This window comes from Cygnus atratus, chromosome Z (assembly GCF_013377495.2).
Source record: "Cygnus atratus isolate AKBS03 ecotype Queensland, Australia chromosome Z, CAtr_DNAZoo_HiC_assembly, whole genome shotgun sequence".
Classification (NCBI taxonomy): domain Eukaryota; kingdom Metazoa; phylum Chordata; class Aves; order Anseriformes; family Anatidae; genus Cygnus; species Cygnus atratus.
The window spans coordinates 29,588,226-29,603,617 of NC_066396.1; the positions used below are offsets into that span (position 1 = coordinate 29,588,226).

General features: G+C 41.7%; 1 protein-coding gene across 1 annotated transcript; it reads left to right on the plus strand.

Moving 5' to 3' along the window:
* Positions 1 to 3,490: 3,490 nt before the first annotated feature.
* Positions 3,491 to 12,150, plus strand: CDC37L1 (cell division cycle 37 like 1, HSP90 cochaperone). The gene is made up of 7 exons (XM_035567658.2): positions 3,491 to 3,758; positions 5,148 to 5,429; positions 7,234 to 7,324; positions 9,425 to 9,540; positions 9,856 to 9,978; positions 10,556 to 10,711; positions 11,540 to 12,150. The coding sequence occupies exons 1-7, from the start codon at positions 3,633 to 3,635 to the stop codon at positions 11,639 to 11,641; spliced, it is 996 nt and encodes a 331-aa protein (XP_035423551.1). The 5' UTR covers positions 3,491 to 3,632; the 3' UTR covers positions 11,642 to 12,150.
* Positions 12,151 to 15,392: the final 3,242 nt, after the last annotated feature.

Consider the following 15,392-nt stretch of genomic DNA (forward strand, 5'->3'; position numbering starts at 1 on the left):
AGCACGAGAGGGACTCTTTGTCAGGGAACGTAGTGATAGGAAAAGGGGTAATGGCTTTTACTAAAAGAGAGTAGATTCAGACTAGATTTTAGGAGGAAATTCTTTACTCAGGGTGTGGTGAGGCACTGGAACATGTTGCCCAGAGAAGCTGTGGATGCCCTATCCCTGGAAGTGTTTAAGCCCAGGCTGGATGGTGCTTTGAGCAACCTGGTCAAGTGGAAGGTGTCCCTGACCATTGCAGGGGGGTTGGAACGAGAGTTAAGTTGCCTTCCAACCCAAACTATTCTGTGACTCTGTGATTCCATGACAATGGGACAGTGAGTGGCTACTGACTTGACCTCCTCTTTAGCTTACAGGAGTTTCTTGCTCCAGAAAGATAAAAATGTGAGACCAACAAGAACAAAAACAATGCTAAGTAAATTAAAGATAAGGGTTGAAAACTGTTTATATTAACACACTTCTTCTAGTAGGTATGACTACAAAAGTCTGGCCTAAGGCTACTTGCAATGATGAAACACAACATAGACAGATCATTGTTTTAATCATTTTTCTCTTCTTGGTCATCCTAACAAACATTAAATAAGATTTTGGCTTTATAAGGAATGCCTACTCCTTAAATTCATGATTTGTCACAAACTTCACAATAAGGAATTGCAAATGTGGAAAAAAGAAAAAAAAGAAGAAAAAAAAAAGCTGACCTGTGAGGTTAACCTAATGTTCCACCATGTGTCAGAACACAGCATGGCATAAGAAGGAAAAATAAGAAATTAAAAGACCCAGCTGCAATCCCCTTAAAGCACAGATCATCTCTTACAGGGACTGTAGACAAATGAGAAAGTATAAGGAAGCTTTCCTGTATGTTACTATGCCTTACATAAGGGTTGTCCAAATACTTCGTAGACACAAAATGAAATAAGATTTCATCTAAGAAATATTTTTTAAGAAACAAATACAAATGCATTTTCCTGTATTTAGTTCTTGTTTATTCTGCTACAGCAAATTATGACTTGTTTAAAGATATCATTACCATACTTTGCAAGGAAATCTCTGACCCCTTTGAAATAAATGGGAAGTTTACCACTGATTTTTTTTGGGCCAGGATTTCATATTGGATATTCTAACTGTTGGATGTTCAACATTCACTGCTTTTCTTTTTCTTTGGAATTTGCCAATATCCTCCTTCAAATGGTATCTGTATTTTCAGACACTGTTCTAATAATAGTCTTTTTAGGGAGGGCTGTGAAAAGTAATGTTTCACTGAGAAAGAAACTATGTTCTTCATGCCAATTAATTCCTACTAATGAAAGGCACAGACACAAAAACATGTTGCTGTGAGGTAAGGCAAACTATGAACTTATCTTAACATCATCTACCTCATGATAATTACACTGATCCTCCTCTTATGACTAGGTGAACGTAAGAGAAACTGCTCTTCTATGGAAGTGGTTTACATTATGTCATGGTCAGAATACATCAATGGGCATTTATTGCGCAGGAGCTGAAAAGCTGTGCATTCAGAGCTGTGCTCACCTGGAGATGTGGTAAAGGACCACATGAAAATTAAACTTTGTAGTCTTCACTTATGTTAATTTTGTAGCTTTCTATTTGTGCCAATAACAACCTCTGAGGAAGAGGGTGAAAAAAACAGGTAAAATGCTTTTCCTCTCAAATTCATCTATTCCTGTTTTGCAATGGCATCAGCATGGTTTTGCTTATCAAGACACAGCCATTCTGTCCTACACCTTTTTTTTTTTTCAAAACGATTTTCAAACACAGAATGTCATTCACCAGAATCATAACCAATGACAGTACAGGAAAACCAAGAGAAACTGAAGACTCATCGTGCTATCACTAGCCCCTGCTATCAAAGCTTCAGATCACAAAATCTTAAATAATAATAATAATAATAAATTAATCTATTCCTTTCTACAAATGGGCCTAATATTTCAGCCATGCTGAAACACATGCAATACAAGAATTACCTATCAGTTGTAAAGAAAAATAAGATTATGTATGAATTACAGCTTTTACAAGGTTTGAGACATTAAACATTCTAGCCCAAATAATATATCAAGCAAAAGTCACCTTTTCTAAACCACATCTTCTCATGAAACAAGAGAGGGAAAAGAGGAGGAAGGCATTCTGCCTCTTCGTGCTGACCCACGATGCACACGCTGAGATAAATGTGATGTTTCTCTGGCAGAAACACACCAAGGCATGTAACCTCAGGAACAAAAAAAAAAAAAAAAAAGTTACACATGTAACTCCTTAGTCCAGTCTTGCACATACGCATCAGATGAAGTCTGCAGAGCTCTACATCAGAAGGGATTCACTAGGCAATTGGCTTTATTACTGATTAACTCAAAAGGGTGCCAAATTAAGCCCTATCATACCTCATTTTGCATTTTGGCCTTTTTTTTTTTTATTAGTTCACATAACGGACTGATTTTGTAGGCCTTAGCATTATATACAGCAGACATGTTTAACACGCACAAGGAAATAAATGGGTGATTTTTATTGACGTACCGGGTCTGGCTGGGATGGAGTTAAGTTTCCCCACAGCAGCCCATACAGTGCTGTGCTCTGCCCTGATCTCACACCAATGTTTTGTCTCTTGCTGAGCAGGGCTGGCACAGCACTGAGGCTGGCTCTCCAGCCCCCTCAAAGGCCACTGTGCTGGGGGTGGGCAAGAGGTTGGCAAGAGCTGACCTAAGCTGACCAAAGGGATATTTCACGCCATATGATGTTGTGTTTAGCAATAAAAGGGGGGGTGGAAGGGTGAGGAGAAGGGACAGGGCATTCATTGTGAGGGCGTTCATCTTCCAAAGTAACAGCTACACGTACTGAGAAAGGCCCCTGGAAGTGGCTGGACATCGATGCTGGTGGGAAGCAGAGAATAATTTTTTTACTCCTTTTGCTTCCTCACGGCCTTTTCTTTTCTTTCATTGAACTACTTCTGTATCAAGCCCACCAGTTTTCTTCCTTCCTATTTCTGCCCCCCACAGTCCTGCTGAGGGAGTCATGGAACAGCTGTGTGGCGCTTAGCTGCCTACAGCGTTAAGCCACGGCGATTTTTTTTTCCATTTTATATCTGATGAAAAGACTCATTACAAGGAACACATTACTCGTTTGCACAAGAGCGGCAATCCCTTTCATTACATAAACATAACGTGGCGAGAGAAAGTTTAAGGTTTTAATTCAAGGTTTTAATTTAACGTAAGGTCTCAATTTAACTTCAGGTTTCAATTTAACGTCAGCTTTTAATTTAACTTAAGGCTTTCCTTGCACACTCGTCCCCGCACCCCGGCCGCACCCTCCCCTCACGGCGCCCTCAGCGGGCTCGGCGGTTGGGCGGGACCCCGGCCCCGCGCGCGTTGCCACGGCGACCGCGGCATACCCCCACCACCACCCCAATCCCCCCGAACGGCCCCGCCCCCTCGGCTCCCCGCGCAGGCCCCGCCCCTCTCGGTCCCGCCCCGCCCCGCGCAGGCCCCGCCCGCCGCGTCCGGAGGCTGTGGCGGAGCGGCGGGAGCGCGGCGGCCTGCCGGTATTGCCGGAAGTGGCGCGCGGCCCTGCTTCCGGCGCGGTGTGCAACCGCCGCGGGCGGCGATCGGCGGCTCCCTGCGGCGGGCATGGCGCTGTGGCTGCCGCGCTCCCGGGACGGCGGCGGCAGGGGCGGCGGCGGAGGCCCTCCGTCGGAGGAGGACGAGGAGCGGGCTGTGCCTCCCGCCGCCCGGCAGCGCCTGCTGGAAGCGCAGGTACGCCCCCGTCCCCCATCACCTCACCGCCGGCACGGCGCCCGGCACCGGTCCTGGCCCCGCGGCGGGGAGAGGGCCGCGGAGGGGCGGGGGGCAATGGCGGAGCCCGGAGCGGGCCGGGCCGGGGCAGTGCGGCGGGGCCCCGTGCTCCCCGGAGCCTCCCGGCAGCCCCGGAGCCAGTCAGGAGGGGCCGAGGCGGCGGGGGTGGGGGGGCTGACGCCTGCCGCCGCCGTGAGTAAGAGCTCCGCGTTTGACAAGTGACGTGGAAAGAGCTGGGCCGGAGTTGTTCCGGCGGCTTCGTGTCTGAAGAGCAGCTACGCGGTCCCTGCGGCGCTCTGGCGGCCGGGGCGAGGCAGCTTGTTATAAATACGCTGCTGGGAATTCCGCGTGTTTTTCCAAGGAGCTGCTGTTATCGAGTTTTCCAGCTTCCAGTGAAATTCCAACGTGTTTTTTTTTTTTTTTGGGGGGTGGGGGGGGTGGCGAGGGGGAGAAGTGCTGCAATTCCCAAACAAAGTTAGCATGAGAACTTTGAGGTGTCTGCATGAAAGTTCCCTTCATGCAAGCTTTCACGAGTTGTGTCATCCTTCACGCCCTTCTGTCAGAGGTTATCAGCACCACAAGCTTCATAAGGTGGTCCTGGGAGGCCAAGAAATGAATCCACATGGATGCGCGTGGGAAGGCATGGCAGAGGAAAGGCTTCGGAGGATAGTTCAAGTTACCGACTTTGAATTCTCAGCATACGCCTAGACGCAGCATAAGCACTGTTGCTTAAGAGGTCACTCTTTTCTCCCAGCTATGAGCAGTGACCTCCTCAGTAGATTTGACCAAAAAGACTGTATGCTTACACTGGGTCTCAGCCACTTTATAACTTAAATGCCACTTTCACTGTTGGTTCAAGGGAAGATGGTGGCCATCTGTTGATGTGAATACAGACAGTTACCTAACTGTTGTGATCTGCCATCATAAAAATGATACTTTCTTCTCAGAAGCATGTATTCAAGCATATGTCCAAGTATTCTCATACTTGGATGTTGCTCACATTGCAGGCCACAGCCAGCCGGATGTTAATCGGGGAAGATTTTTCAGCTGTGTCACAAATAGCCGTTAGATTGTAAAAAATATTATTAGCAATAAAAAATATTATTGCCAGCAGCACTTGATCCATGATTTTGCTAATACACTTAAAGTTAATACAGCTTGAGTTAGAAATCTCTTCTAAAAGCCATCCAGCTCTACAAAACCATGCTTAATCATTCCTGTGAATTTAATACTGCTTCTAAGCTGTCTTTAAGATCAGCATTATGTCTGGGGTTTAAGCCTGTCTGTGACTATATAATTTTTAAACTGTCAATTTCCCTCCATAAATAGCATATCTGATTTTTCTCACAGACCTACAACCAGGGGATTGAATTAGTCTGCCAAAAAGAAAAAGAGTTTGTGAAGCACTCTGTAGAGTGCACGTGGAATCTTGCAGAAGCCCAGCAAAAACTTGGTAGCTTAGCGCTGCATAATTCAGAATCCTTCGATCAGGAATGCGCTCGAGCAAAGACTGAAGCTGCAGAGATGAGATGGAGGGAAGAAGAGTGGAGGAGAAAAGAAGAAGCACTAAACCAACGGGAAAGGCAGAATCCATGGAACACAGATCCTGTTAGTAAGGAGGTATTTAATAAGGTATGACCCATATCAGTGTGCATGAATGCATGCATTAGTCTCATTTCTCATTCCACTAGTTACTAGTCTTGAGTGTCTTCTGTGGCTGGTACTGTGCAAAATCAAGGTGTGTGTTAAATGTTTTTTGTTTTTATTTTGCCCTATGAAAGGGAGCAAGCTGCCCTCATACTACAGATGTAGTTGATGTTTCTCTGTCAGAATTGGGGATCAGAACTTGGAATGGTCTTGTAGTACACATGTTGCCAAACTGGGCCTGAACAACAGGTTCTTCACATTAGGAGTCTGCTCTTCTGGTGTGCCAAATTAACAAATGTGGTAGAGTTTGCAACTAATAATGACTACTGTAATACAGATTATTTAGCACAAATTCTTCTTAAGTAAAATATCTGCTTTGTTTAAACAATTCAATTTAAACAGCTTAGCAGTCTCATAATTTCACTGATTTAGCTGCATCAGGGCTGCAAGGTACATGATATTTGTTTTACACAGATCAGTATGTTCCTACCTGAGGACAGAAGTTTCTCAGAATTATTTGCTTAGTAGACTATGATATCCTTGTCTCTAAATTGGAGAGACATGGATTTGATGGACGAACAACTTTGTGGGTAAAGAATTGGCTGGATGATCGCATACAGAGTTGCAATCAATGGCTCAATCTCCAGGTGGAGATCAGTGACAAGTGGTGTTCCTCAGGGGTCAGTACTGGGACTGACACTGTTTAACATCTTTGTTGGTGACACGCACAGTGGGATCAAGTGCACCCTCAGCAAGTTTGCTGATGACACCAAGCTGTGTGGTGCAGTCAACACACTGGAGGGAGGGGATGCCATCCAGAGGCACCTGGACAGGCCTGAGAGGTGGGCCTGTGCGAACCTCATGAGGTTCAGCAAGGCCAAGTGCCAGGTCCTGCACCTGGGCTGGGGTAACTCTAAGCACAAACACAGGTTGGGCAGAGGATGAATTGAGAGCATCCCTGAGGAGCAGGACCTGGGGGTGCTGGTTGATGAGAAGCTCAACATGAGCCAGCCATATGTACTTGCAGCCCGGAAAGCCAACCATGTGCTTGGCTGCATCCAAAGCAGCATGGCCAGCAGGTCAAGGGAGGTAATTGTTCCCCTCTACTCTGCTCTCCTGAGACCCCACCTGGAGTCCTGCATTCAGCTCTGGGGCTCACATCACTAGAAGGACATGGATGTATTATAATGAGTTCAGAGGAGGGCCATGAAGATGATCAAAGGGCTGGAGCACCTCTCATGTGAAGACAGTAGTATTCCAGTACCTAAAGGGGGCCTGCAGGAAAACTGGAAAGGGACATTTGTCAGGGAGTTTAGTGATAGGACAAGGGGGAATGGCTTTAAACTAAAAAAGGATAGATTTAGATTAGATATAAGAAAGAAATTCTTTACTCAGGGTGTGGTGACGCACTGGAACAGGTTACCCAGAGGAGCTGTGGATGCCCCATCCCTGGAGGTGTGCAAGGCCAGGCTGGATGGGGCTTTGGGCAACCTAGTCTGGTGGGAGGTGTCCCTGACCAGGACAGGGGTTTGGAATGAGATGATCTTTAAGGTCCCTTCCAACCTATCCATTCTGTGTTTCTATAATGAAACTTTTCAATTCTATTCTTAGGTAATACATTTTAAAAAAAGAAAGCCTTCTGAAGCATATGACATGACTCTAAAATTAGAATATTGGCCTTTGGATGGTAACATATTGAAATGTAATATTCATATATATCACAAAAAGGTATGTATGAAGATTTCTGTGATAGTAATATATACATATATATATGTTTTTTATTCCTCAGAGTTTTATTAATCAAAAAAGAAAAGAAACAGAAGATGAAGACTTGTCTGAATCGTTTATGCAAAAACACGAACAAAAGATTAGACACTTTGGTGAGTGTGCTTTCTCCAACATTTTGCAGTTCAGATTTCTACAAAATTTATGTAGGTTTTCTCCTTATTCTTGTACGTAACAAAAGCTAACGAACAAAATACCTAACAGGCTGTCTAGCTTTATTTTATGACAAGAAATAATCATTCCAAAGTGAAATAATACGTAAACTACAGCAGCTTCTTAGCTCCTGTTAACTAGTACGAACTTTAATCTAAAACAAGTACTCAAATGGGCCTAAGACCTCAAAACTTATGTTCTAGCAACTTTTTTTTTTTTTGCTGCTCAGCGGGAGAGCACACTGTTATTCACAGAGTTTCTGTATATAAATGTGCTTGTGATTGCCTGTATCTGTCTCCTTCTACTAAGTGGTTTTCTGGTGGCTATTAAGCTGCAGGAGGAATGATTGATTTAAAGGTAAACATCTGGAAACGCCTACTGAGTGTGTGTGCATGGAATTGTGTGTTCCTTTAAATTATATTTAACTATCCGCCAGGTGGCACTTCAGCTCCATTGTAATTGTTGACCCCGTAAGGATAGCTCATTTTACAAAGTAGTCTGAAATGTTAATGGTACTGTTAAGAACTTCTCACTCTTAGTTGCAGGCTGTTTTCAGACAATGATGTAGTATGGCCTTATTTGGAATTCCAGAGCAATCAATAAAAGGACTGAGTTGACAAAATTCACCTGATTGTACAAACTGGGTTTTACTAAGCTATTTGGCATCTAGGGATCTTAAACTTTTTTTAGAGGAAGGGTTTCTGGCCCTCTAGGTCTTAGCAAACCTCGCAAATACCAGGCGAGGCACAATGCTGTCAAAGTATGCAAATAGTAACAATAGGCATATATTCTCTCAAATACTTGAACTGCGAAGTGTAGTGACGCGTCCAGAAGATGTCTCTTCTGCTGTGCATTTCAGCAGAAAAAAATGGGCTTTCTTTTGTGTTTCCAGGCTAGGAGCTGGGCAAAACTACTTTGCTGTCTAAATTCAGATTAAGCAGTTATAGTAACGACCTTATTACAAAAGCTCATCAATTTTTTTTTCCTACCTCTTAAATTCAAAGCGATGTTGTTATTTTAATTTTAAATACTTAAGAGCATTGTAAGGACAGCACATTAATGCTCTTTCAGGTCTCTTTGTTCTGTGCTATCTGCTGTCAAAGAACAGTGTAGACTTCACTAGCCATACAGCCCAACTCCCTTTTCTGGATCCTGCTCTGCCTTTCAGGTAGTAAAGAACTTGTGCATCACATCTCTGTTAAAAACACTTGAAAGAAAGAGAAACCAACGATGACTATTTAGGCATTTGTTTGCTAGAATTAAGATTAGTTTAGGTCATTACCATTGAATTATATCCAGCCAAGTTATATTTTTATGCTGATATATGGGTAAAACTGTGCATCTGGTTCCTGTTGCCAGTAAATGACTTGACTGTCGGTGATACATGAAGGATGATTTTCAGAAGTGGTCTGAGTATTGAGTTCTGGTTTTTAAACTCATCTCTTCAAATGAAGTAGCCTCATGCTATTGAAATTCCATCTTCAAGTTAACTCTCAAATAGTAATGTGGCTTTACTCTATTGAAATCAAGCTGTTTCTGTAATTACATTCAAATTTCCGAAACACCTAGAAAATCATGCATTAGAGGCACTCGCATTTTCAGCAGATTACACGTTTTTTGTGCTTTATTTGCAGACTTCCAGAGGATTTGTATTTGTTAGAATCTCTGAATAATCTGTAAGTTTTGTAAGCTACTTAATGATGTGACTACTAGATACACCTATACTACTTTGATACTGTATATAGGAGAACTGCTTAAAAATAACTCATCAACGCTGCTAGAGATGCATTAAAGTATAGGAAATTGTTAAATTTTCTTTTAGTATCTTCAAGATCTGATTGTACCTTCTGGTAACGTTCTTTCAGTGCTAGTTAGACATCTAAATAAAACCCTCAAATGTAGCTGTATACTTTAATGTGCATTCTGGAGACACTGAATTATGCAGATGGTATACATACAGGGGTATCAATGCAAAAAAAAAAACTTCTTTGCTGCATTAAGTCATCTATCCATTTCAAATATCTTAATCTGTTTCTCATCAGGCATGATGAGCAGATGGGATGATAGTCAGAGATTTTTGTCTGACCACCCATATCTTGTATGCGAAGAAACGTCTAAATATCTCATGTTATGGTGCTTTCATCTAGAAGCTGAACAGGTATGAACATCTTTGAATTGTTTGAAAGTATGCAGTTTCCCACTTTCACTATGTAAAAGCTGCCTGACTTCATTAGGTGTTTAGCTTTTCTTCTTCCACTCTCTCTACCCTAGTTAGAGGGAAGAAAAAAACAAACCAACTCTGTAACATCTTTTAACATTAGGTCTAATTCCTGCAAACAATCAGTCCCCTTTCTTCTGTGACTACCAGTTCTCATCCCTTTAGGAAATAAAAGGAAATTACATTGACTTTTATAAATACAATTCCAGGAAATATCTTTAAATCAGAACTCTAATTTTATTTTATTTTTTTCAGAAAAGAGCTCTGATGGAACAAGTAGCACACCAGGCAGTTGTAATGCAGTTTATTATAGAAATTGCCAAAAGTTGCAATGTGGATCCAAGAGGCTGTTTTCGTCTCTTTTTCCAAAAAGCCAAAGTAAGTCAACCTACATAATGATGCTGTACGAGGGACCAGTGTTCTAGAGCAGGTTTCTTCTTGACCATAAGATGATAAACATTTTATTGACTTAGTTTTATGGGAAAGATCTTTGTTAGCAGTTCTTTCTAGACAGACTATTTTGGTGTAATTCCAGTCCTGAAAACACAGGAGAAATGTGGGAAGACTGAATCTGTGGTTTACCTTAGAGTGTATGCAGTTATTCAAGATTGATGGATCTTAGTACTGCTTTTAAAGCCATTCAGTTAAAATGCAAGTCAACTTGTGCTTTACTTTTGGCCAGAGTGCCACAGCAAGCACCTGTTCTTCTAAGAGCACTAGCTTCTGAGTCGTAATAAAGGAAGGGCTAAAATTAGATTTATTTTTTTTTACGTGTCCTTAGATGAATAAATGACTTTGCTTCTGCATATAAATACTACAGTTTGTCCTGAAAAGAAATTTTACCTGGATTTTCATTTTAAATTGACTAACATTTTCATGACGTCCACTGAATGAAATGCTTACAACTCAAAAGTAAATCTGTTTTAAGTGAAACTATTAATTTTTCTCTTTTCAGACAGGAGAAGGGTATTTTGAGGCTTTTAAAAATGAACTTGAGGCATTCAAGACAAGAGTGAGAGTCTTGTCACAATCACATGGCTTTCAAGGTATCTTACTACAGGATCCCAGTGTCAATCCTAGTCTTATTGGACAGCTGACATCTTTGTCACAGGTAGGTTCATTATGTCCAAAAATTAACTAAATTAGGATTGGGTCCTGTGCTGAGAAGCTATACCTTTCTGAAATATAAAGAGGACTGTTCCTAGAACTGCCAGTACTCAGGATATAATGGGATGTATTATCAATATGCAAGGCATATGTAGGCTTTTTTCTGCTTGCTGGGATTCAGAAAGTATCAGCGTAAGGTCAAAAGCATATGCTAATTCAGTGCCATTGCACTGTTTTTTTTTAAAAAGAAACACTGCATCATAAAGCTGATGAGAAGCTAGAATTGTATTCACACTCTTTACCACTAGCAGTGAAATGGGCTTTCAGTGTAAAATGGTTATGCCAATTCATGGAATCCTTCAGCTAAGTCAAGCCTGAAGAAATTCTCCTGTTGTGATAAAAGGAAACTGAGGGTTCTTACATCTTTTGTTATTGTACTAGTGGAGGCCACATTCTGGGATGAAGAAGCAACTTAAGAGATTTTCAGAAATTAAATATTATGGAAGAAGTCACAGTTGAAACTACTTAACTTGAAATAATTTGGTTAAGGTACCTTTCAAGTAAGATTCAACAGCTGTATTCTAAGTTAATGTACAGACAAGTGCTAGAAATACTGAGATGAAATACAAGCTATGCCAGCTAAATTTAAAAGAGCATCTTGGCACAGTGCAGTATTACTAGTGATAATTTTTAAGAGCTTATTTTCTTACTATTGCAAACTTATCTTGAGATAGACAACATGAAGAGTCCACCTTAAGCTAAAATCTCTCTCTCTCTCTCCCCGTATATACAATTGTGGGGAATTAAGCTGTCAATTTTTCATCTGTTGCAGAACACAAGTGGTCTACAAGGTTCCATAAACACAAATGTCTGCAGTTTAAACTCTGTGATACAAAGAGATGAAGAAGAATCCAAAATGATGGACACAGTATAGTATTGTTAAGACTGAGGCCAAGTACTTTTTTCTTTTTTTTAACAAAGAAAAGAACATGGCTATTTTCTTGACACTTATTTTTCTGGGTACTGCACTTTATTTTTGGTGTCAGATTTTTTTGTTGTTGTTGTTTTTGTTTGGGGAGTTTGAAGGGTGGGTAATTCAGAAAAACTTGTAATATTGTTTGAAAATGTGCTGCTAGGTTTTTGGTTGTCCTTGAAGAGCAGGGTTCTCATATTGCCGAATGTGAAACTGGATGTGTTTTCTGCTACTAACCTTGCCTTTCATGACTTTAGAAATCAAAGTATGAAAACAAATCTGCACAAATACAATGTTTACAAGAAGCAGTAGATTCTTGGTAGAATCTGCTATTGTCTTATTACAGATGTGGACATGTCTTACTCTATGAATATTGGAGATCACAACTGTATTCATGCTACCTTGTTGACATTATAAGCTCTCAAATTTGGTTATCACTAATAGCAATAAATCAATACCTGGTATCAGTATTTCAGATCTGGAATGGATTAGGTTAAAACACTGGCTTTCTACCTCTACTAAGGGGATTTAAATGTTACATTGTGCTTTCATTAAAAAGAATTTGGTTTTGTCCTAAAACATAAGCAACACTTGTCTACATATGAGTGCCAAGTTTTATGATCTCAGAGAGTTTGTCTCTCCTTTTATTAATAAGAGTAACTTAAGATTTTTTTAAGCTAAGTTTCAGTATGTGGAGAAGTATCTGATGAACGGGACAGATGGAACTTGAGGTAAAAGGGTTAGGAAAAGACTACACTTTGAAGAGAGAGCTTTGTCACAGTTCATATAGGGCAAGGTGTCTGAGAGTGTTTGAAAAGAACTTCATATGGTACTAAGCTAAAGTGGGTTTCTGAAATAGTCAACTCAAACAGTTAAAGTGGAAAATTTTTAAAGCTTTCTGTTTTAGGATGTGGAAGTTCAAACTCTGGAGAGAAAAGTCTTCCATAGAACCTCTGCAATCCAAAATTCTACCCTGCTTTTCCAACTTGCTACTGTTACAGCAGTTCTACATACAAAAAATATACACTGTAGTTAGAATGGTCCAGTGGAGACAGCTTGCATTTCAAGTAGTGGTATAGGTCCCTTCATCCTTTAAAGGACTCTTGGTCTTTTACTGTATTGTTCTGTGTGTAAGGTATGGAAGGTATCTAGATTTCAGTAGTTTGATGAATACAGTCTACCTACAGTTGGTGAATCAGGCAAAAGCTATGCTGAGATCCAGCTATTCTCAGCTGTGGGCTATAGCGCAGAGAAAGCAAAGTTTTAACTCTGCTGTATAAACCACAGTGAGTATAAGTATAAATGCAGTATCAGAAACAGCAGCTTCAGATCCACTGATGGAAGTGCCTTTTCTTGTTCCTAATACTTGCGTTCTCTAGCAGGTCCTTTGCAGACAAACAGGATAAAGTAGCAGTAGCTCTGTCCCAGATGCAAGTTAGAGATAAATAGCTTCAGCTGTAAAGTGTATTAAGTGTATATAAAGTTTGACAGACACTCCAGAGAGGAAGAGTAAACACTGTCTCCCCCTTAATAATTAGTTAATTATTAAGAGAAACTAATGACTTCAGGTTGTTCTTTAATTCAATTTCTCTGTTATATACAAGGGTAATAAGAACAGTGAACAGCGCAGCGTGACTTACAATTCATAGAATCATAGAATATCCTGAGTTGGAAGGGGCCCACAAGGATCATCAAGTCCAACTCCTGGCTCCACATGGGACTACCCAAAAATCACAACAGATGTTTCAGAGCATTGTCCAAACACTACTTAAACTCTGACAGGCTCGGTGCTATAACCAGTTCCATGGGGATCCTGTTCTAGTTCTGATCACCCTCTCAGTAAAGAACCTTTTCCTCATATCCAGCCTGAACCTGCCTTGACATAGCCTCAGGCCCTTCCCTTGAGTCCTGTTACTGTCACCAGAGAGGAGATCAGTGCCGCCTTCTGTGCTCACCCCCTCTAAGGAAGCTGTAGGCTGCCATGAGGTCACTCCTCAGTCTTCTCCAGGCTCTGAACAAACCAAGTGATTTCATACATCTTGCCCTCTTGACTCTTCACCATCTTTGTAGCCCTCCTTTGGACACTCTCTAATAGCTTAACGTCATTTCCATATTGTGGCACCCAAAACTGCACACAGTGCTTGAGGTGAGACCACACCATGCAGAGCAGGACAGTCATCTCCTTTGACTGGCAAGTGACACCATGCTTGATGCACCCCAGGACCCAGTTGGTGTTTTTGGCTGTCAGGGCACACTGTTGACTCATATTCAACTTGCTGTTGGCCAAAACCCCCAGGTCCCTTTCTGTGGGGCTGCTCTCCAGCCTCTTGTCCCCCAGTCTGTACAGATAGCCAGGGTTGCCCCTTCCCAGGTGCACGTTCTGGCACTTGTTGAACTTCATGTGGTTTGTGATTGCCCAGCCCTCAGATTTGTCAAGATCTCTTTGCAAGGTCTCTCTACCTTTGATGGAGCCAGCAGCTCCTCCCAGTTTAGTGTCATCCACAAGCTAACTTAATATACTTTCAAGTCCTATGTCCAAGTCATTTATTAAAACATTAAAGATAACTGGCCCTAAAATGGAGCCCTGGGGAACGCCAACCCCACTACTGACTGGCTGCCAGCCTGATATAACCCTATTTACTATTATCCTTTCAGCCTAACCAGTCAGCCAATTGTTCACCCATCATATTACATATTTATCTAGCTGTATGCTGGACATTTTGTTCAGAAGGATACTGTGAGAAACACTATTGAAGCTTTGCTGAAGCAACTGTCTTCCCTTGGTCAACTAGGAACATGTCATAAAAGGAACTTAAGTTTGTTAAGCTGGGCTTTCCCCTCATGAACTTGTGTTGGCTATGACCAATGACTGCAAGGTCCTTCAGGTGCTTTTCACTGAATCCCAGAACAATTTTCTCCATAGTTTGGTAAAACTATGGAGCACTGAACTAGGCACTGAAATGAGACTGACCAGCCTGTAATTACCAGGGTCTCCTTTCTTGCCCATCTTGAAAACTGGAATCATGTTTGCCACCCTCCAGTCAATTGGGACCTCTCCAGGTTCCCAAAACTGTTGCAAAATGACTGAGAGAGGTCTCGTGATGACATCAGCCAGCTCTATGAGTACGCTGGGATTAATGCCATCAGGCCCCAGTAGACTTATATGTATCCAGATCCTGCAGAAGTTCAGTGATGGCTGGGAGTTCATCATTCCTGCAGTCACAGTTCTCCAACTCAGGGCTCTGGGACCATGGACAACTTCAACACCATCAGTGTTGAAGACAAAGGCAAAGAAGGCATTAAGCATCTCTGCTTTATCTATGTCCCTGTTTGTGAGCTGACCATTCTCATCAAATAATGCACCAGTGTTTTTTTTTGCTGTTAACATACTTTAAAAAAAAAAACAAAACACAACTTTAGATCCTCTTGCTTGTTCCTCATGCTGTGTGCATTGCTACCACTAGCAGTGGAGCCATATTTATCTAGCAACCTGTGACACACTATAAGTTATTTTTGAAGTCTGTAATTAAAATTGGTTGACCAGTGTGGGAATGGGAATAAGTCTCAAATCATAAGGAGATGTCCTCCCCATTCCTTCTCCACCTAATTGAAACTTACGTAGACTAGCAATAAAGCAAGCATAGCTGCTTTATGTAGAAGTCAAAATGCATGATTAGAAATAAGCAAAAATGTAATGGGAAGGCTTTACAAA

Bases quoted from the DNA above. Each gene is read 5' to 3' on its own strand.
- CDC37L1 (XM_035567658.2), top strand. From the start codon at position 3,633: ATGGCGCTGTGGCTGCCGCGCTCCCGGGACGGCGGCGGCAGGGGCGGC. The intron at 5,430-7,233 runs GTATGACCCATA...TTTATTCCTCAG, and splicing joins GTAAGGAGGTATTTAATAAG to AGTTTTATTAATCAAAAAAG. The intron at 10,712-11,539 runs GTAGGTTCATTA...CATCTGTTGCAG, and splicing joins AGCTGACATCTTTGTCACAG to AACACAAGTGGTCTACAAGG.